At 43.7% G+C, this 22544-nt stretch overlaps 1 protein-coding gene across 5 annotated transcripts in view; it reads left to right on the top strand.

Annotated features, from left to right (window-relative positions):
- Positions 1-22544, top strand: part of ccdc57 (coiled-coil domain containing 57) — a 99645-nt gene that overhangs the window by 38606 nt on the left and 38495 nt on the right. For all 5 annotated transcript variants that reach the window (XM_055654176.1, XM_055654175.1, XM_055654178.1 and 2 more), the window contains exons 7-10: positions 23-223; positions 9848-10006; positions 12526-12688; positions 16289-16423. In XM_055654176.1, the coding sequence (XP_055510151.1) occupies positions 23-223; positions 9848-10006; positions 12526-12688; positions 16289-16423 (658 nt within the window). The remainder of the gene's footprint in view (positions 1-22; positions 224-9847; positions 10007-12525; positions 12689-16288; positions 16424-22544) is intronic.

Raw genomic sequence — 22544 nt, 5'->3', positions numbered from 1 at the left:
CCAAAATGTCATTTTTCTTCAGACATTCTGAACTAGATCGCCTTGCTCGCGAGAGAGATGCAAAGCTCGCTACTGCAAAGCTAGTACACGCAGAACAGATCAGGGAACTGAACCACAAGATGCGGGAATTGCAGATAGGCTTAGAGACGTTTGAAGCGGAGAAACGACGAATGGAATGGAGCCATGCAGATGCCACAAAGGAGAAGGAGGATGAAATTGAAAAGTAAGTAAGGTTCAGCTGGCTCATAAAGGGCAGCATCCCTGCCTGGAATCATCACCCACAATGTATACGTATACATATGTGCTGCAAGTGGAAGGAATATCACATTCATCCTCTGCTTTCTCAGGTCTACCAACTTGGTCTAAGCAGTGACTGGACCCTGGGCAGCTTTCTACAAAACTCCCTTCTCCAAATAGCCCGATGGTCCCACACAGAATGCAAAGCTGACAGGAGACCCATCATTTGATTGATTGAAAGATACAGCTTGTAACATAGAAACATAGAAATTAGGTGCAGGAGTAGGCCATTCGGCCCTTCGAGCCTGCACCGCCATTCAATATGATCATGGCTGATCATCCAACTCAGTATCCCGTACCTGCCTTCTCTCCATACCCTCTGATAAGACAGTCTCTAAATACTGACAGATTCAATCCAGGAATCTAGTCTAAGGTGACACCTTCTGGTGAACCTGCACTCCCTCTATGGCAAGAATGTCCTTCCTCAGATTTGGAGACCAAAACTGTATGCAATACTCCAGGTGTGGTCTCACCAAGACCCTGTACAACTGCAGTAGAACCTCCCTGCTCCTATACTCAAATCCTTTTGCTATGAAAGCTAACATACCATTCGCTTTCTTCACTGCCTGCTGCACCTGCATGCCTATTTTCAATGACTGGTGTACCATGACACCCAGGTCTCGCTGCATCTCCACTTTTCCTAGTCGGCCACCATTTAGATAATAGTCTGCTTTCCTGTTTTTGCCACCAAAATGCATAACCTCACACTTATCCACATTATACTGCATCTGCCAAACATTTGCCCACTCACCCAGCCTATCCAAGTCACCTTGCAGTCTCCTAGCATCCTCCTCACAGCTAACACTGCCCCCCAGCTTAGTGTCATCCACAAACTTGGAGATATTGCCTTCAATTCCCTCATCCAGATCATTTATATATATTGTAAATAGCTGGGGTCCTAGCACTGAGCCTTGCGGTACCCCACTAGTCACTGCCTGCCATTGTGAAAAGGACCCGTTTACTCCCACTCTTTGCTTCCTGTTTGCCAGCCAGTTCTCTATCCACATCAATACTGAACCCCCAATGCCGTGTGCTTTAAGTTTGCATACTAATCTCTTATGTGGGACCTTGTTGAAAGCCTTCTGGAAGTCCAGATACACCACATCCACTGGTTCTCCCCTATCCACGCTACTAGTTACATCCTCGAAAAATTCTATAAGATTCGTCAGACATGATTTACCTTTCATAAATCCATGCTGACTTTGTCCAATGATTTCACCACTTTCCAAATGTGCTGCTATCCCATCTTTAATAACTGACTGTAGCAGTTTCCCCACTACCGATGTTAGACTAACTGGTATGTAATTCCCCGTTTTCTCTCTCCCTCCCTTCTTAAAAAGTGGGGTTACGTTTGCTACCCGCCAATCCTCAGGAACTACTCCAGAATCTAAAGAGTTTTGAAAGATTATTACTAATGCATCCACTATTTCTGGAGCTACTTCCTTAAGTACTCTGGGATGCAGCCTATCTGGCCCTGGGGATTTATCGGCCTTTAATCCATTCAATTTACCCAACACCACTTCCCGGCTAACCTGGATTTCACTCAATTCCTCCAACTCCTTTGACCCGCGGTCCCCTGCTATTTCCGGCAAATTATTTATGTCTTCCTTAGTGAAGACAGAACCAAAGTAGTTAGTTGAATCAGTAAATTATTGATTAACATTTAGTAATACCAGATTATAATAGTGCAAAACCAAAGTACGTAGTGCAAGCAAAATAATTAGTGTTCAAGAGTCTAATAGTTATTAGGAAAAGGCTGTTCTTGAACGCTGAGGTCATGGATTTTAAACTCCTGTAATCCTCCCAATGGTAACAGCAAGATAAGAAATGATTTGCAGTATTTTATGGTGGTTTCACATTGCGGTACAGCATTATTTCAAATAGTAAAGCTCTCGTTAAGAAAGGATTAAATGGTCCACATTTTGCACTAATTGAGAATGCTTGGGAGATAAAAGCAGTCACAAGGATTTAGTACATTATAGCATGTTGATGTGACTGAATCTGGCCATAGCCATAACAAATCTATGAATCCAGCATTGCTGCAAGCCACCCGGCAGGCTGAGCTTTCAATCAGATTGGACAGTTCGCAGGCAACAAATCAGGAGTTAAAAGCCCCAGGTTAAAAAATCAATTGAATTAGCTAAAGAATGGAAAGATTTGATCATTAATATGAGACTGAGCAAGAAGTGGAAGGATCATAAACTTTACAAAAATTTAATTTAAGGTAAATTATTTTTAAAATCATGGCATCTTTATATGTTATTTTGATGGGATAATTTGTAAAATTGATGTTTCAAAGCCAGAGAGATTGTTCAGTGGTAATTCTTATCTAGGATGCTATTAGAAACTCAATTCGACATCATTGACTGGCTTCACATTTTCAATGGGTTTGGGTTTGGAATTTTGAAGGTGAAAGATATTAAATCACTGATTCTGTTCTGTTAAACATCGCTGAAGACTGCAACAGACCTTCTGTAGATGCAGAGGCTATCAGCACACCCACCAACAGAATTATATGTGGAATGGCACAAGCAAAAGTCAAGAATTCCTATCAGTTTTACATGGATAGTTAATAGTTGAATTTATAGCTCTGCCATTATTACATTGCAAATTCCCTGCCATCACAAAGCCTTCACTGACATCACATGCTCAGCTGTGTTTTTTTTCCTTCTGTGCCAGTACTAAAGGGCCTGTCCCACTTTCACGACCTCTGCCGAGCTTGCCCTTGACTCGTATTCGCAGCATGGTCGTCACGAGGTCGTAGGAGGTCGTAGGAGGTTGTGGGTAGGTTGTGATGCTAGTCGTAGGTACTCGAGGCTTCAGGTAGGTCGGGGCGTTTTTCTAGCCTGATGAAATATGTCCACGAGTAAAAAAGGTTGTGAATTAGGTCTTGAAAGTGGGACTGGCCCTTAAATTGATAGCTGCTTTCATACTGAACCTCTGAATATCAAGGAAACTCATTCAAAAGCATTAAATGACAACTTTTGTGGTATGAAATGCAGATAACCATGTGGATAGGATGGATCTTGGGGAATGTTTCTCAAAGCTAAAGAAAATGCCTTTTGAAGTTTTAGATTGCATGAGTTCAAACTGGCTCCATTAAGCAACAAAGATGGTAATTTAGAGTTATTTTTATCAGGTGGAATTGTTGAACTAGTCACTGCCACTTTTACCTCAGCTGTATCCTTGACTGTGACCTACAGATTGTAGTGCCAATTAGAATACAGCTTATATTTCCAAATACAGTAGAAGCCTATTAGTGGATATGTTATTATTAGAAACATCAGTTTAAATGGAGTGGTTGGACAAAAATGGTTCAGTTCTACATGCACCTGCTGAAAGTGCTTTGTAAAAGGGATTTGAATAGAAGGGACATTTTATTATTTTCCAATAAATCATTTCTGTTGTTATGCCTAATGTAAGTGTCTTTCAGCCAAGTTTTACAATATTTTCACTGCATCAGCGATGCTTTACACCAGGGGTTGGCAACCTTGTTCTGCATAGGGGCCTGTGACGCATGTCTGTGAGTGGATGGCAGGCCACATCTATCATGTGTACACATGGATCCCGCCCCGGATGGCAGGCATCAAATCACATGTTCACATTGATCCCACGCCTTGGAGGACGCCACCCAGAGCACTGGTCCCTGGTTACCGACGCTCATGAACATGGCGCACCTACGGACCATTGCCTTGGCTCTGTCCTGAAGGCGGTGGCTCAAATACTCACACTAACTCGTCCCCGGCCTATTGACAACCCCGATCCCGACAGTGAACCCAGACATAGAAGGTGCGCGGCTGTGCCGGATACGGTACAGCCAGAGTTCGGCGCTGTTCGGCGGCTCCGTCATTGCGGCCGCAGCGCAGGCCTCCTTGCGTCACCGCGGCCTCAGGCCTGGGAGGTACCAGAGATGACAGAAGTCTGTGGGCCAGATAATTACTGGGGAAAAAATCCGCCTGCGGGCCGGATGATCTTGGATTACGGGCCGCATTCGGCCCGGGGGCCATAGGTTGCTGACCCCTGCTTTACACATCGAAATGCCTCAAATAGTACCTTTATTTCCGTTTTCATCATTAAAAGACATTTGGACTGGTACATGGATAGGAAAAGTTTAGAAGGATATGGGCCAAATGCAGGCAGGTGGTACTAATGTAGATAGGGCATCTTAATCAGCATGGATAAGTTGGGTCAAAGGGATGTTCCGTGTTTCCACTGTTTCCCTGTTGTTTGACTGTATGACTATGGGTTATTTTTAAATGCAGTTAAATATTTAAGTTGTTTTAATTTCTCATATCCAAGATTAATACTGTGTATTAATTGCACTAAAGGTATTTTTTGATATTTTTGTAAATGCATCTAAATGTTGTCCAGGAAACATTAATTTGGTTTCCTCGTCCTCTTTACTGTAACCTGTGACACATCAGCTCAGAATTTTCCGTCAGCAGGGAGCTGCCCTTGCTTGCTGCTGACCCACACGGTAAGCGTGAACTTCTTATGTGTTCATTGGTGTCGATTTTCTGACTGGGAGCGGTCATTATGCAAAATGCCAAGGCCCAGCACGGCAGTGGGCTTCGAGTGTGTGGGAGCCAATGGTTGGAGGGAGAGGAAGTGCTTCCCAGTGTCAGATGCAGAATCCTTGTTAACTGGCTGAACCATGCCTTTTACTTGGCAAGCTAATAAATGTGTCAAAAAATTAAACATAATTATTTCTTTGACATTCAAAAATATTCAAAAACTGAAGTAGATCAATTGATCTATCTCGGTGAAAGTGCGAAAAAGAAGCTAAATCTAAAGCAGCGAAAATGACATTGGATCAGCTTGGCCAGAATTGCAGCTGGTCTGGAGTGCAAGTACTCAATTCTACAGCCAGGATGTTCAAGAATTTAGTGTATGCAGAGCTCTCATGTGTACTTTTATATCATGTGGTGTAAATTGAATTTAATTAAGACCAGCTTCTGTAATGGTTGGGATTAAAGGTGAATCTCTTTAAATTTCAACTATTTTCTAGCTCCTCTCTGCACAGAAGCCATTCTGTGTTTTTCTTCTGAGGTTGAAAGGAGATCTGCCAACATAACAATCCATTTGTCATTAGTTAAGAAGAGTTAAAGTTATTTAATCTAACTCAATTGGGTTAAATCAATATGTGAAATGAAATTGTGTAAGAAAGAACTGCAGATGCTGGTTTAAATCAAAGGTAGACACAAAATGTTGGAGTAACTCAGTGGGTGAGGCAGCATCTCTGGAGAGAAGGAATGGGCGGCGTTTCGGGTCAAGACCTTTCTTCAGACTGATGTCAGAGGGGTGATGGGTCAAAGATAGAATGTAGGCGGAGACAGTAAGACTAGTGGGAGAACTGGGAAGGAAAGGGGATGGAGAGAGAAAGCAAGGGCTATCTGAAAGTGAAGTTGGTTAGAAGTGCACCTCCATCCCCCACCAGGAGGGTCTTAAAGCCCTCCGTTTCGTCCTCGACCGCAGAACCAGGCAACTTCCGTCTACCAATGCTCTCCTCCGCCTAGCAGAACTGGTCCTTACCAACAACAACTTCTGCATCGACTCCTCCCACTTCCTCCAGATCCAAGGCGTAGCTATGAGCACTCGCATGGGCATAGCTCTGCCTGCCTCTTTGTAGGGTACGTTGAACAATCCCTGTTCCAGGCCCTATCCCCGAACTCTACCTCCGCTACTTTGACGACTGCATTGGTGCTACCTCCTGCACCCATGCAGAATTCACTGACTTCATTAACTTCACCGCTAATTTCCATCCTGCACTCAAATTTTCTTGGACTATCTCCGACATCTCCCTACCATTTCTAGATCTCACCGTCTCCATCACAGGAAACAGACCATTGACCGACATCTACTGACCTACTGACCCCCATCGCTCTCTTGACTACACTTCTTTCCACCATGCTTCCTATAAAGACTCTATCCTCTACTCCCAATTCCTCCGTCTATGTCGCATCTGCGCCCAGGAAGAGGTGTTCCATACCAGGGCATTGTAGATGTCCTCATTCTTTCGATGAGGCTCTCACTAGAGTCTCCTCGATATCCCGCAGCTTCACTAGTACCCTCCCCCTCCATTCGTAACAAGGACAGTCCCCCGTGTCCTCACCTTCTACCTCATCAGCCGTCACATACTGCATATAATCCTCCGACATTTTCGCCAACTCCAACGGGATCCCACATCTTCCCATCTCCACCCCTTTCTGCTTTCTGCAGAGACCATTCCCTCCGAAACTCCCTGATCAACTCGTCCCTTCCCACCCAAACCACCCCCTCCCCAGGTACTTTCCCCTCCAACCGGAGGAGATGCAACACCTGTCCCTTTACCTCCCCCCTCGACTCCATCCAAGGACCCAAACAGTCTTTCCAGGTGAGGCAGAGGTTCACTTGCACCTCCTCCAACCTCATCTACTGTATCCACTGTTCCAGGTATCAACTTCTCTACATCGGCGACACCAAGCGCAGGCGCGGCGATCGTTTCACTGAACACCTCCGCTCAGTCCGTCTTAACCTACCTGATCTCCCGGTGCCTCAGCACTTCAACTCCCCCTCCCATTCCCAATCTGATCTTTCTGTCCTCGGCCTCCTCCATTGTCAGGGAGAAGCCCAGTGCAAATTGGAGGAACAGCACTTCATATTTGGCTTGGGTAGTTTATACCCCAGTGGTATGAACATTGACTTCTCTAACTTCAGATAGCCCTTGCTTTCTCTCTCCATCCCCTTCCCCATCTCAGTTCTCACACTGTCTCCGCCCACATTCTATCTTTGTCCCGCTCGCTCCCCTGACATCAGTCTGAAGAAGGGTCTCGACCCAAATCGTCGCCCATTCCTTCTCTCCAGAGATGCTGCCTCACTCGCTGAGTTACTCTAGCATTTTGTGAAATGAAGCTAATCTTTATCTCTAAGAAAGATACAGAGTGCTGGAGTAACTCAGCATATCTGGCGGCATCTCTGGAGAAAATGGATGGGTGACGTTTCGGGTTCAAGCTCCTGAAGAGGGGTCCCAAACTGAAACGTCACCTATCCACGTTATCGAGAGATGCTGCCGGACCTGCTTAGTTACTCCAGCACTTTGTATCTTTTTTTGTAAACCAGCATCTGTAATTCCTTGTGCCAAATTTTTATCCCTTGGAGCTGCTGCTCTCCATTCAAATTACTAGTTTGGATGTTCCTTTATCAGGCCCACCCTGTACAGGTCCAGGTGGTGTATCCTCCAGAGTAAATGCTGGAGAATTACTGAGTATGCACTTTGTCATGGCAATGCCAGCATTCATCTGGAAATTCCAGTCCACTGCAACAAAACATAATGGTCTGGAAATTCCAGCTGTTATCTCTGCTCACTAACAGTTCTCCTCTTACAGTGGAGAATCACTTGAGCAGCTACAGTTTTGACATGGTTTAGCAGAATGCCAAAGGGTTTTTTAGTTGGGTTGCTGCCCTTACGATCCGGGCCTGGTTGTCCTTCTGTCTTGCTAATAGTTGGGCAACACTACCAAACACAATTGCTTTAGTCAAGAGTGTGGAGTGTTTGTTTGTCAGATATGCCATCAAGGGACAATGACATTCTTACTTACTGCTGCATAATAGGCCTGTAAATACAATAACTCATATATAATATATAATAATCAAAATATAATAACTAATTAGCCGTAATGTGAAATAATCATAATTGTGCAAAAAACAAAGTCCATGTTGCAACCAAAGACATCCTCAGAAGACTGTAGTTGCTGAGTTTAGTGTTGTGCCGTGTTCAAGATCCTGAAGATTGTTGAGGAAGCTGTTTTTGAACGCGGAGGTAAAGGTTTTCAGGCTCCTGTATCTTCTTCCCGATGACAAAATCAGATCATGGCCAGGGTGGTATTGGTCTTTGATGATATCGGCTGCTTTTTTGAGGCAGTTTCTGTACATCTCTCCGATGGTGACTTGTTTTACTCAAGATTTCAGCATCGTATCCTCAAAGGGAGAATACGGTAAAGAAAACTCAGCAGATTAGGCAATGTTTGCAGAATGAGAAAAACAGAGTAAATATTACTGATGGACAAGTTCACTACATAACTGTAAGGTTCATCAATTCTGGATGACTTGTTTTTTTTCTCTGAATCGGACACTGCTTGATGAGCTGGCCATTTTGACCATTTTAGTTTCAGGATCAGCAACAGATTAAATATGCATTTCACAGCTATACCATAACGTAACTCTCAATTTGCTTTCTCGCTCTAAGTGCCTTCAATAATCTATTAACCAGAAAACTCCATAAACATTGAAATCATTTCAACATCCTGACTTCACCCGAGCAGAGATAATCTCTTTATCCTATCCATTCCTCCTCCATTTTCTATTTATGTGGCAAGGTACTTGACTTTCTTTAAGCTGCTATAAACAACACAACATTTATCCTCTGTGTTTTTGGGGATGGCTGGAGTTGACTATTCCCAATCCTGATTAGTATACAAGAAATTCAGTCAGAAAGTGACAGTGAGCAGATGTTAGCTGAAGATTACGTATATATTTTCAAAGACGTCTTCTTCTTGCGTATGGCGTGCACAGCCTTAAGTTGTAGGACAACTTGTTCTATTTGACCTTTTTTAATTGTGCACACCAGGTTGATTGCATTCGTCGAAACAGGGCGGACCACATGAAGGTTGCAATCTCCCACCCTATTTTCAAAGACAATACTGTATGAAGAAATTTAAAACAATTTAGATCCAATTCATTCATTTATCATTAATGTCTTGAATCAGTGCTCTTTGACACTTTGCGGTTTACTGTCAGGTCCTTTGCATTTAACTTGATTCTGTTAAAAACAATATGTAAAAACAGGTTTTTTTAAATATTTTAACAAGCATTTAATGTCATTTTGGACCAAAACTGAATTAGATACATTTGGGTTTTTTTAAACTTCATTCTTCATTTAAGTAATGGATCAATAGATATGAGAGGTTTAGATGGATATGGGGCACATGTGGGCAAATGGGAGTAGCTTAGATGAGGTATCTTAATCAGCATGGACGAGTTGGGCCGAAAGTTAGCCGTGCTCCACCTGCACACGCACACGCACTATAAATATGCAAACACTGTACTACTCCTTAAAATGTCAGCTTTAGTTGGAAACCATTAAGACTAACTTGGAACGGTAACTTTTCACGTGCAGAAGTAAGTCTTCTGAAGCCTCTTTGTTCTACTCTGCATTTAGAGAGCACACCATAACAGACACAATAATTGTTTAGATTAGTGAACAGGCTGCTGAACAACTGAACTGTTCGGTTATTAATAAAACGAGGCCATGTTTTCACAGGATGAAATAGAATGGAATGAGCACTCATTAATTATAATCAAGTTAGGCTCCCTCCTAAATGCACATTTTGAATGAAAACAAAATCAGGACAGAACAGCATTTAAAAAAAAAAAAAAAAATCTTTTGCTGCCATAATTATGGCCGTTGAATGCACAATGTGGAACATTTATCAATGCAATGAAGATGGCTTAATTGTTTTATTTTGTAACAGGCCTGCAGAGTTCTCTGCTTTTTGTCTGTTTGTTTTTCTAGGTTGCGTGGAGAGCTTTCGACAATGAAAGTTGGTTGGGATGGTCACATCGCACAGATCTCCAAGGAGACTGTTGCCAAGGACATACAAATTAAAATGTTGCAGGACCAGGATTCCAAGCTGAGGGCTGAGATGGCAAGGCACAAAGAGGACGTGGAAAAGTAAGCTGCATGTTCTACCAGCTGCAAAATGGCACGTCTCCCTCACTCAAAATGGGGCATACTCAGTCTTTCTGGAATACTAGAATCAGTGTTACATTAAGGACTAATTAGAATGTAAAATTAAACTGATTCTAAATAATAAATAATCAAAGTTATCACACCGGCTTACCTACTGACAGAACGTGCTTTTTAATAACGCACAGTGTCCGGTGGTAGACATTAAGGCTTCTTTATTCCCAGTTTACATTTGTAACATATTCAGAAACGCAGCGACAAATCCTACACTACAGTGTTGTACAAGCTTATTTTAACCACACACTTATTTGACTATCTTACCTGATTTTTTTTTCCCTCTCCCTCTCCCTCTCCCCCTCCCCCTCTCCCCCTCCCCCTCCCCCTCTCCCCCCCCCCCCCCCCCCCCCCCCCCCTTCCCCCTCCCCCTCCCCCTCCCATCTGCCTCATTGGAGACCTTTGAATTATCTTTAATGGAAGTGTATTGGACTTATGTTATATCTTTGCACTAAATGTTATAGCTTCTGTCATTTATCTGTGCCCTGTGGACAGCGTGATTGTACTCCAGTACACGTGAAAATAGTAAACTAAGCTAAACTGAGCTCATTATTATTCTGGTCCAAGGGGTCATTTGGCATTACCTCATTACCTTTGCTCAAATAGAAATTTGTTCACAGATCTGACCTAGTATTAGTCAGTTCTAACCTTGAGTTCACAAGCTGTTCTTTTCAAGGAGTCAGCAGTTTCAAACAGACTCACTTCAGCAATTCTCTGCACCCTTTACACCTAGCATGATTGTAAACTCTATTTTATAGAACTCCCGGTCTACATGATTGAGTGCCACAGACAGGGACAATGTGAACACCCTTTCTCCTGTGCTTGTGAGACAATGATGGAAGTCTACAATTGTGGGAATATCCTGCTGCTAATTAAACACGTAATCTAGAGTGATGTGAAAATGTAGTGGGAGAAAGACAAATCAACTCTTCAACTTTTCTATTTCCTGTATTTCATGATGAAATAGAAGGCCATTCAGCCTATGGTACAGATAAATGCTGGAGAAACTCAGCGGGTGCAGCAGCATCTATGGAGCGAAGGAAATAGGTGACGTTTCGGGCCAAAACCCTTCTTCAGACTGATAGAGGGTGGGGGGGGAGAAGGAATGAAAAGGGGGAGCCCGAGGACGGGGGGATGGGAGGAGACAGCTCGAGGGTTAAGGAAGGGGAGGAGACAGCAAGAGCTAGCAAAATGGGGAGAATTCAATGTTCATGCCTGCCGGCCGCAGGCTACCCAGGCGGAATATGAGGTGCTGTTCCTCCAATTTCCGGTGTTGCTCACTCTGGCAATGGAAGAGACCCAGGACAGAGAGGTCGGATTGGGAATGGGAGGGGGAGTTGAAGTGCTGAGCCACCGGGAGTTCAGGTAGGTTCTTGCGGACTGAGCGGAGGTGTTCGGCGAAACGATCGCCCAACCTCCGCTTAGTCTCACCGGCTACCTCATATTCCGCCTGCGTAGCCTGCGGCCGGCGGGCATGAACATTGAATTCTCCCAATTTTGCTAGCCCTTGCTGTCTCCTCCCCTTCCTTAACCCTCGAGCTGTCTCCTCCCATCCCCCCGTCCTCGGGCTCCTCCTCCTCCCCCTTTTCATTCCTTCTCCCCCCCCCCCCCCCCCCACCCCCCATCAGTCTGAAGAAGGGTTTCGGCACGAAACGTCACCTATTTCCTTCGCTCCATAAATGCTGCTGCACCCGCTGAGTTTCTCCAGCATTTTTATGTACCTTCGATTTTCCAGCATCTGCAGTTCCTTCTTGAATGCAATTCAGCCTATTGTGGCTTGCTATTATCATTCCCCTTATGTCTCCTTATCTGACACACTCTTGTCTCCTTTTCACCTCTACCCTTTGTCACTTACTCCACCTATCTGCCAATCACCCCTCCCCCTCACCTGTATCCGCCTATCACTTGTCAGACTTTGTCCTGTCCCCTCCTCTCTTTTTCCCCCTTCCACCGCATGTTCCATCAATCTGAAGGGTCCAATCTGAAATGTTCCCTCTACAGATGCTGCCTGACCAATTGAGTACTTTAATCAAAGAAAGACACAAAATGCTGGAGTAACTTAGCGGGTCAGGCAGCATCTCTGATGAACATGGATCCCGCACACTGACACACACACAAACACGACACACACACAAACACGGACTCACACACACACACACACACACACACACACACTCACACATACAGGCTCCCTCACACTCTATCTCTATCCCTCTCTGTGTCATACACACGCTGTGATGACCCCTCAGGCAGCATCTCTAATGAATATGTATAGGTGACATTTCGGATTGGGATCCCCCTTCAGCGAATACCTTAAGGTCTTTTAAACCACTATATTGGTGTCAGTCATTCACATTAATACATTTTTAGATATTTACAGAATTGAAGCAGTGTGGGGGGGAAGTTACAGAGCAGCCCATCCAGTTTCCATATCTAATGCTATTGTTTAGGTATAAGCAGCAACTTGTCCAAGCAGCAGAGAGGGAGCGGAGTCTGGAGCAAATGAAAGTACAAGCAGAGCTAGATTGGCAGCAACGCTGTGAGGAGATAGAAAGAAGTCAATACTTGAAGTCGGAAGAACTTATCCAAACCCTGAGCCAAGCACGGAACCAGGTAAGTCAATGAAAATAAAATTCAGTACATTATTATTTTTAACATCAAACTTCCTTTTTGTTTGAAGTGTCTGAACCCAGTTTCAGGATTATTGCTGGGATATTTCTTTATGTGTAAAGTACAAAGTGTTTATCAACGTAAGTATTTCAAGTGATGCTGCATGTACCTAGAGCAAATGGAAGAGAAGAATGTTCCTAGGTCAGAATAATGATCCTGCATGCAGAGAGGACAGACGAGGTCCAATGGAGATTGAAGAAATATTCAAGGAAGGGGCATGGTTGTTAGTTGTTTGAGAATTGAGAATGGGTTGGTGTTCGAAAGGGGATACGTCATTAAAGTCATAGTCCTACCGCAAGGAGAGTGGTTCTTCAGTCCAAATCGTCCAGGCCCCATCTAGGAAAGTCCCACCTACCCGTGTTTGGTCCATATCCCTCTAAACCTTTCCAATCCAAACCTTTCCAACTTGTCCAAGTGACTTTTAAATGCTGTTATAGTACCTGCCTCAACGACCACCTCTGGCAGCACCTTTCATATACCCACCAACCTCTGTGTGGAAAATGTTGCTCCTGCATAAATAAGACACAACTCATTAATATGCCCCTTATTAATACGTCATACTACTAAGTCATACTCAGGAAAGGGACCACAAGAATTCTCAAAGGCAGTGAAATAAAAAAATCTGTTCTCCAGAAGTTATTTTATTTGCTTGGTTTTGCTTAACTTTTATGAAAATATATATTAACCATGGGTTCTATTTTATTGTAATGATTTTACTCTCCTCTCCTTTGCTGATAGCCCTAGGTCTACTCTGATTGCTTGTAAATATCCCTATTTGTATTTCTCTGGTGACCTTTGGCAGATGCTTTTATGTGAAGGCATCACACTTGACCCAGTGGTTATAGTTTTCAGTTTGTGTTATTGTGCACACACTACCGGCAGTGATTAGCTGATAACAATCAGGGTCAGAGCCCTCACAAAATTTCAGCTGTGCAACCTGGAACCTTAACCACTGACGCAACCTATGCTCTGGTTGAAATCTGGTAGGTAACTCTACTCAAATTGGAGATTAAATCTGAGATTGGCCCAGTTACTAGGGCTCAACCAATCACTGACTAAACACGTACACAACAAGGGAGTGTGCAAGCATTTACAAGTGCTGAGAAATTTATAGCAGATACAAAACCTATTGTTGTGTCAGTGTATTGTCCCTGGAATTCATTGTAATAATGTACAACCTGCAATTGCCTAACGATTGTTTTTCATTTCTGATAGTTTTTCTATTGTTTTCTCTCCTACATTGTGTAAATTATTGCCGCTTATAGATCTTCCCATCGGCCACACATTATTCCCTTCATAAAGATTAAAGTTTTGTTCTCTACTCATGTTATGGTGACTTGTGGCAGTGTAGGAAATAAAGTCATACTCAGAGACATTGAATGTAATCTGATTCTTATGAAGATTGTAATATTACCATTGCAGGGAATTCAGCTGAACTTGGTGAACTTCTCAAACTAGTACCCTGCTACATTGAGCAAAAATTGTATTTCTTATCTAACAAAGCTTAATTCAGCATGTGTCATCTTGTATTGGTGTAGCAGGATATGCAGATGGATTAGCAAGGAAAGTTTCAAGTGGTAGTTTAATAATGTGCCCAACAATATCCAACAATATCCAACTTGCCAAAGCAAATGACAGTGGATGCTGGATCTGCATTATCAACACACAATCCTAGAACTACCCAGCGGGTCAGGCACCATCACCTGTGGAAGGAGAAATCGAATTTACGTTTCATATTCCAATGTTTTACTACAGGGACCTCCAAACTTTTCAGCATGAGGGCCACATTATATATTTGCCACATTTTCGCGGGCCGTAGGGAAAAATAAAGAACACACACAGGGACACACACTCACGGACACACACACGGACACACACACGGACACACACACACACACACACGGACACACACACACACACACGGACACACACACACACGGACACACACACACACGGACACACACACGGACACACATACACACACGGACACACACACACACGGACACACAAACACACTCACACACACACACACACACACACTATCACACACACACACACTCACACATACACACACACACACACACACACGGACACACACACACACACACAGACACACACACACACTCACACACACACACACACACACACACACACACACACACACACACACCCACAGACATACGTGGACTCCCACATACCGAAACACACACAGACACACAGACCCGCACACCGACACACACACAAACACGGACACACACAGGCATACACACAGACAGACACACACACTCACACATACAGCTCCCTCACACTCTATCTCTATCCCTCTCTGTGTCATACACACGCTGTGATGACCCCTCAGGCATATTAACAAAGACCCACACACTCATAATGCTCACCCATCGGGCACACACACACACACAGCCGTTCCATCCTGACTATGGGTGCTGTCTGTACTGAGTTTGTACCTGTGTGGATTTTCCCCGCCTGCTCTGGTTTCCTTCCACACTCCACTTTTGCAGGTTAATTGAATTTGTCCCGAATGTGTGTAGGATAGTGCTAGTGTGTGCGGGCCTCACTTCGATGGGCCGAGGGGCCTCTTTCCGCACTATATCTCTAAAGCTGCGCTACCACAGAACCTGCTAAATAGTTCACCACACGGGAACGTGTTAAGAGCTTGCTGTAGGCCGGATAAAATCTCGTGGCGGGCTGGATGTGGCCCGCGGGGCCATAGATTGGAGACCCCTGTTTTAGTAGAACGGGGAAAAATTTGAGATAAACAATTTTTGTGATAAAGAATTGAGAGTGTTTAATTGTTTATGTACCAACGACAAAGCAATGAAATTCCTCTTTGCAGTAGCTTAACAGTCCCATAAACACAGATAAAAAGTAATAATAAGAAAAGTTCAAAAAATTAGTAACTATAATACAAGATAGTTATAATAGTTGACAAACCAAAGTCTGAAATGCACCATAGAAAATGATAGTTGCTGAAATTAGTGTTGTGCAGTGTTCAAGAGCCTGCTGGTTGTTGGGAAGAAGCTGTTCTGTGATGGTTTTCAGGCTCCTGTACCTTCTTCCTGACAGCAGCAATAAGATGAGAGCGTGGCCAGGGTAGTGTGGGACTTTGATGATGTTGGCTGTGTTTTTGAGGCACCACATCCTGTAGATCCCTTCGATGACACCTGTGTCAGTACCTGTGATGGACCAGGTACTGACACAGTACCTGGTCCATCTCTTCCTCTACCGCATGAAGAAGAAATGAAGGAAATACTGGCGAAGAAGGCCTGAGAACGGGAAGATATTAAGAGAGGTTTAATGACAAAAGGGACAATGGTACAAGGAGTTAGAAATGGTAATGGGGCATCGAATGATTGGTATATGATCCTTTAAATACTACAAGTAAAATATCCGGTTAGTCAACCAGAGTGGAGCGTTTTTGGAAATAACCAAGCACTAAATGTCGTTATCATTCTGTGAAGGATAGTTCCTGGGTGACTTTTTCAGTCTTTAACAGTGATTGTTTGGTCATGTCATTTTCTTTAGATTACAGCAGAACTCCAGGAAAAAGAGCGCAAACTACAGGAGGTGGAGACATTGGTTCGGGCACTGACGCTAGAAAGAGACCATGCAATAGCTGTACTGCAGAAGCATGGTGTTTTACCAGAACGGGATTCTCAGGTAAAAACTGTTTATTTTTGATGTAATATAAAACCACGGATGGTTTCCCACTGCTTTGTGGTTGCTTCAACATTGAGGAAACCAAACACAGATTGAGTGACCACTGTCGGATGTCTCTATTTTGGCCTGCAAAGGTGACTATGAACCTCTACTTTGATTCCCTACCGCACTCTAACTTCTGCGTTTGGCCTTCTGTGTCAATGAATAGAATAGAATAGTTTCTTTATTGTCATTGTAACATGAACCATGTACAACGAAATTTAAAAATGTCAGCCAGTCAGTGCACCATTCAAACATTTCTAAAAGCTAACGATACATACAAGATAAAATATTAAAAGATAAACAACTAAAATAAATATCATGAAAATAGCACGCATAAACACCCAACCCTCCATCCTTCTGTCGATTTCACAGTGTACCACAGTCCCTTAGTATGTATCACCCCTGCGTTCCTTGGCGGCTACATTTAGTGCTTTTATAGCAGTGGGGTAAAAACTGTTTTTTAGTCTGTTCGTCCTTGTCCTTGTAGATCTGTACCGTCTGCCTGACGGCAACAGTTCAAACAGGGAGTGTCCGGGGGTGGGAAATGTCCTTTATAATACTCTGGGATTTTTTGATGCAGCGGGAACTGTGTAAGTCCTCCCTCCAAGGTAAGGAGAGGGCAGCCGACAATCCTCTGGGCGTTGTCAATGGCCCTCTGGAGCGCTTTCCTCTGAGCCACTGCGCTGTACAGAATATCACTGTAGCTCAATGAACAGCACCACATCTCGCAGCGTGACACATTCCAGACCAGGACTCAACAAATGAATATCACTGTAGCTCAATAAACTCAATGCTTTTTGATATGCAGCCATTCCAACCTTTTACTGCAAATTTCCACAATTGTTAATTATCACCTCTTTTGATATTTTAATTTATCTCCTATTTACTTTGCATCCTGACCTGCCTTTGCTAATTCTTTCAGCTGGCACCATGACGAGCTGTGTCATTTTGTTTCTCCTGATTTCCACATACCAATCTTTTCTCCCTTCTCGTGAACTTTCACTTGAGTATAACACCTGTATTGTTTCTCACATTCCGCAGTTGTGGAAAATGATCATAAAACCGAAAAGTTAGCTCTGTTCAGACTTGCTGAATAATGCCAGCATTTTCTGTATTTATTTCAGATTCCCAGTATCTGTATTGTATTATTGAATTAGGTGAAGATTCATCAGAACCACGGATAGGTGGCAGGGCACAGGATTTTGGACACAAATAAAGAAGGGAGAAAAGCTCGGGGTGTAAAGGACAACTTGTACTGTAATTTCTGCAGATATGTGAGGAAAAAGGGAGAAATTAAATGTTGGAAGAGGTGATCAGACAATGTACTGTAACAAAAGCCTGGAGCAACAGACAGAAGAGAGCGCAGATGTTGTAATCTTGTGCAAAAACAGACTCCTGGAAGAACTCAGGCAGCATCTGTGGATGGAAATGGACAGGTTGTGCTTCAGGTCTTGTGTCATGAAGGAGAATCCTGACCTGAGATTCAGATTCAGTCCATTCCCAGAAGTCCATTGTCCATTCCCTCCACAGATGGTGCCTGTCCTGCCGACTCCCTCCAGCAGCTTGTCTTTTGCTCAAAAAGTCGAGAGCTGCTGAAACTCAGAACTGTTATCTGAAATATCCAAGTTCTAATCTGACTGAGTTGCTGGCCAGACATTAAGTACACCCCCAGGTTAGGGTTGCCAATCTGGAATAAAATGGATAGTCTGGTCTAACAGGTCTAGCACGTAGCTCATGTAGCAGAAGGTAAAGTGGTTTGTTGTTGATTGATGCAGACACTGATAAGAACAACACATGGATAAGAGTTGGGGGGGGAAACAAAAATATTACTTTTTGAGTGTAATTGGATAGGATGAGAACGGTAAATCAGGAGCAGATAGTGTCATTTGGCCAAATTTAAAGTCAGCATTATCCTTTATTTTATTATTTTAAAGTGCATGAACTGCAGGGTAATGAGATGGAGAAACTGGGAGGAAATGTTAGCCGACTCTATTCATCAATATTCCCTTGATATCCCTTGATCCCTTGAAACATACTCTTTCTCTGAGTATCGAGCGATTTTTACAAAGAAAAAGAATTATCCACTAATTTGAACACAGATGTACATCTGAGATAAATTAGCATTTGAGAAAAATAGACCAACATGAATACAGTAACTCTACTGTGAGTATGCAAGCTTTTGAATTGATAAGATCAATCTTTATGCGGAAATTGGATCCCACTCCATTCACACCCACCAATATCCTAACTGCTGCCTGAAAATTGGGTTTAAGTATTCAAAACAATTGGGCAGTTTACAACCCACTGGTATGAATGTGGATTTCTCTAATTTCAAGTAAATCCCGCATTCCCCTTTCCCTCCCCCCTCCCTCCCCCTCCCTCCCCTCCCTCCCTCCCTCCCCTAGTCCCTACCCTCCCTCCCCCCTCACACACCCCAAATTGGCCATTATGGGCTCCACCCTCTTGAGATCTCTGTGGCTGGCCCTGACTCTCTCCCTCCCTCCCCCCCACCCTAGTCATCCTACTTTCAGTTCTGACCCAAAAGCTCACCTATTCTTTTTCTCCAGAAATGCTGCCTCGCATCTATCTTGTATCAAAAATCTGCAAAAGACTTGTTTTCCTAAAACACCTTCCCCAGCAACAAAACAAATTGGCCATTAGAGAGATCCACCCTTCTTGAGATTATATTTGTGGCTGGCCCTGGAGTGGGTTTTACCATCTGAAATGGCCTACTTCAGAAGTTGACAGAGCAACCACTGGGAATCAACGAACCACAAATCCAGCTCGTCAAGAACCAGTACACCACCATCATCAGCGCCAATGCTTCAAACCTGGACACTGAAGACAAAGTAATGGAGAACTTCTACGTCCAACTTGACGACGTCCTTTTCTCTGTTCCCAATGATGACAAGATCATTCTCTTAGGAGACTTCAATGCCAGAGTCGGGAAAGATCATAGGTTCTGGACCGGAACAATCGGCAAGGAAGGAGTTGGCAAGGTCAACGCCAATGGAACACTCTGTAGATTAACCCTTATTAATTCATGCCATTTATAACTTCACCACACAAATATGCATGCCACCCTTTACATGGTATTATGGTACTACACAAAGACTCTCTCTCTCTCGCTCGGGCACTAGTTAGTAAGCGAGACACAAGCAGCTGGCTGTTGAAATGCTCCAGTGTATTTGGTGAAATTGGGTTCAAGTAAAAAAACCATCAGGATTGGTTCAATGATAATGACAAACAACTCCAACAACTCATCGATGAAAAGAGAAAAACTTTTATCTCCTTACAAAATTACTAACAGTCAGCTTCCAAAAGGAAGTGCTATCAAGAATGCAAGGCTGTAGTCCAGGAGAGCACCCGAAACCTAAAAAACCAACGGTGGAGGGAGAAAACTCAGGAAATCCAACAAGTAGTAGATGCCCAAGGCTTTTTCAACGCAGCCAAAGCCATTTTTGGTCCATCCACTCGTGGTCAAGCCCCTCTCAAAAGCAAAGATGGGTCAACCATCTTGAAGAACAATGCTGACATCAATTCTAGAGTCTTTGAAGATCTAAATCAAACCGCCTCATTTGACAGGAAGGTGATCAAAGCTTAGGGAGTTGTCTACAGGTGTGGATAACTCCCTAAGCAGAATACAACCACTTGAAGAAGTCAAGGAAGCCATCAAAACCTTGAAAAACAACAAGGCAGCTGGACTTGACGGAATACCAGCCGAGGTCGACAAAATTGGAGGTAACCTGCTACATTACAACTGCATCAACTTCTCATCAAGATCTGAAGATGTACCAGGAGACTTTAGAGACTCGGCAATCGTTACCATCTACAAAAGGAAAGGCGATCGATCTGACTGCGGAAACTAATCATGGAATTTCCCTGTTAGGAACTTGCCTGCATCATGAACAATCGACTCAAGCTTTTAGTTGAGAAGATCCTTGCGTGATTGCCCCAACACTGTTCACCATCTTCATTGCGACAATGAACAGAACAGGTGGCAGACTTTTCAATCTTGCCCAAGTCCAAAACTAAGACATCTATGAGCTCCCTCATCGAGTTCCAATAAGCAGACGACAACTGTGTTGCAGCTCTCTGAGAAAATCATCTGCGACAGATCCTGACTGCCTTCAACAGTGCATACACGAAACTTGAACTTACCATCAACTCCAAGAAGGCTCAGGTTATCTACCAATCGTCACCAACTGAGATAAATCGGAAAGAACCATCAATTCAACCTTGTAAAACAACCCTGGAAAATGTGGATCACTTTCCGTACCTTGGAAATCACCTCTCCTCCAATTGTCGACCTTGATGACGAGATCCAACATCATATTAAGTGTGCTGGAACAGCTTTTGGACGTCTTTGAACGAGAGTCTTTCAAAATCGTGACATCCGAACAGACATCAAACTGTTAGTGTACAAAGCAGTGATGATTCCAATGCTCCTGTATGCATCTGAAACCTGGACAACATACCGACGCCATCTGAAAACACTTGAAAAGTTCTATCAACGATGTCTTCGAAGCAGCTTAAATATCAACTGGGAAGACAGAAGAACCAACGTCATCATGCCGAATGAAGCAAAAACACCTAGCATCGAAGCATTCGTCATCATAATCAAGCACCAACTAAGATGGGTCGGTCATGTTGTTCGGATGGAAATCGAGCGTCTACCAAAGCAAACCTCCTACTCCCAACTTAAAGAATGCAAACGTAAATAGGACGGACAAAAGAAGAGATTCAATGATGCTTGAACAGCCGGCATGAAGAAATGTGAAATTGACATCGACAATTGGGAAACCAATGCCAAGGACCGGAAACTCTGACGAACCATCATCCAAGAAGGAGCAGTGACCTTCGAAGCCAACAGATGCGCAGAATTAGAAGAAAAGAGAAGAAAACGGAAAGAGAGGCAGCAACAACCAAAGCCCGATCTGCCACCTGGAATTACCTGTCCTGAATGCCGAAGAACTTTCAAAGCCAGGATTGGACTTGTAAGCCACCTGAGAGTCCATAAAAACAACAGAACCTAGACCATCATCCTCGACCTCGAGGGATAGCCATGATAAAAATGTTTTGGGTCGGGACCCTTCTTCAGACTGATTGTAGTCGGGAGGGGGAAGCTGGCAGAGAAGAAGGGCAGGATTATGCCTGGCAGGTTCGTTCATTCGTGTGTCAGACAACGTGTAGCTCGCTGTTGGCTTCTGTCGTCGTCCAACATGTTGACAGAATTGGTCGCCCGATGCATCACAGAGGGCATCGTGTCATCGTTTCCGGGGATGGCCACGGGGAGGCTTCTGTCATGATCCATGCCTGGCAGGTAATAGGCCGACACAGGTGAGGAGGGTTATTAGATAGTTATGAAAATCTAGCTTGCAGCAGCATCACAGACACATAGACTCGGACAAGTCATGAAACTTATATTATACAAGTTATGAAAAAGTAAATTATTGTGCAGAAACAAGGCATTAGTGCAAAACACAATTAGAAAACAATTCCATGCTAGTGCAAAAAATAATCCGTCATGTTCCGTTACTGATATAGGATTAGGGTTGTGCAGGTCAGTTGAAGAACCTGATGGCTGTAGGAATGTAAGCTGTTCCTGGACCTGGTGTGGGACTTCAGGCTTCTGCACCTCCTGCCCGATGGTAGCAGTGAGAAGAGGGCCCAGCCTAATGGTGGGGATCCTTGATGATAGAAGCCACCTTCTTGAGACCGTGCCTGGTGTAGATGCTTTTGATGGTGGGGAGGGCTGTGCCTGTGGTGGACCAGGCTGAATCCACCACTCTCTGCAGCCTCATGCGTTCCTGTGTCACTAAACACTTTGCAACTAAGAAATATTTGAGATATATCTGGGAATTTTACTGTGCAGGTTTGCCAAAATCCCTAAATCCCAGTCTTTGCGTGCAGCATTTGGTAGGCAGCTTATTTCACCCGTAATTTTTTTTTTTACTGGAGAGAACACCTGGATTTTAATGTGTGTGGAACGTGGAAGATGTGAAGCACCTCTGAGAAGAAAAGCTCACCAGGGATCTTTGAAGCCACATGCCATCGGAAGCTCAGAATTACCATGGCT

Source organism: Leucoraja erinacea, chromosome 23 (assembly GCF_028641065.1).
Source record: "Leucoraja erinacea ecotype New England chromosome 23, Leri_hhj_1, whole genome shotgun sequence".
NCBI lineage: Eukaryota > Metazoa > Chordata > Chondrichthyes > Rajiformes > Rajidae > Leucoraja > Leucoraja erinaceus.
Note: the sequence above shows the minus strand (reverse complement) of the source record. Positions and strands in the feature narration are given on the sequence as shown.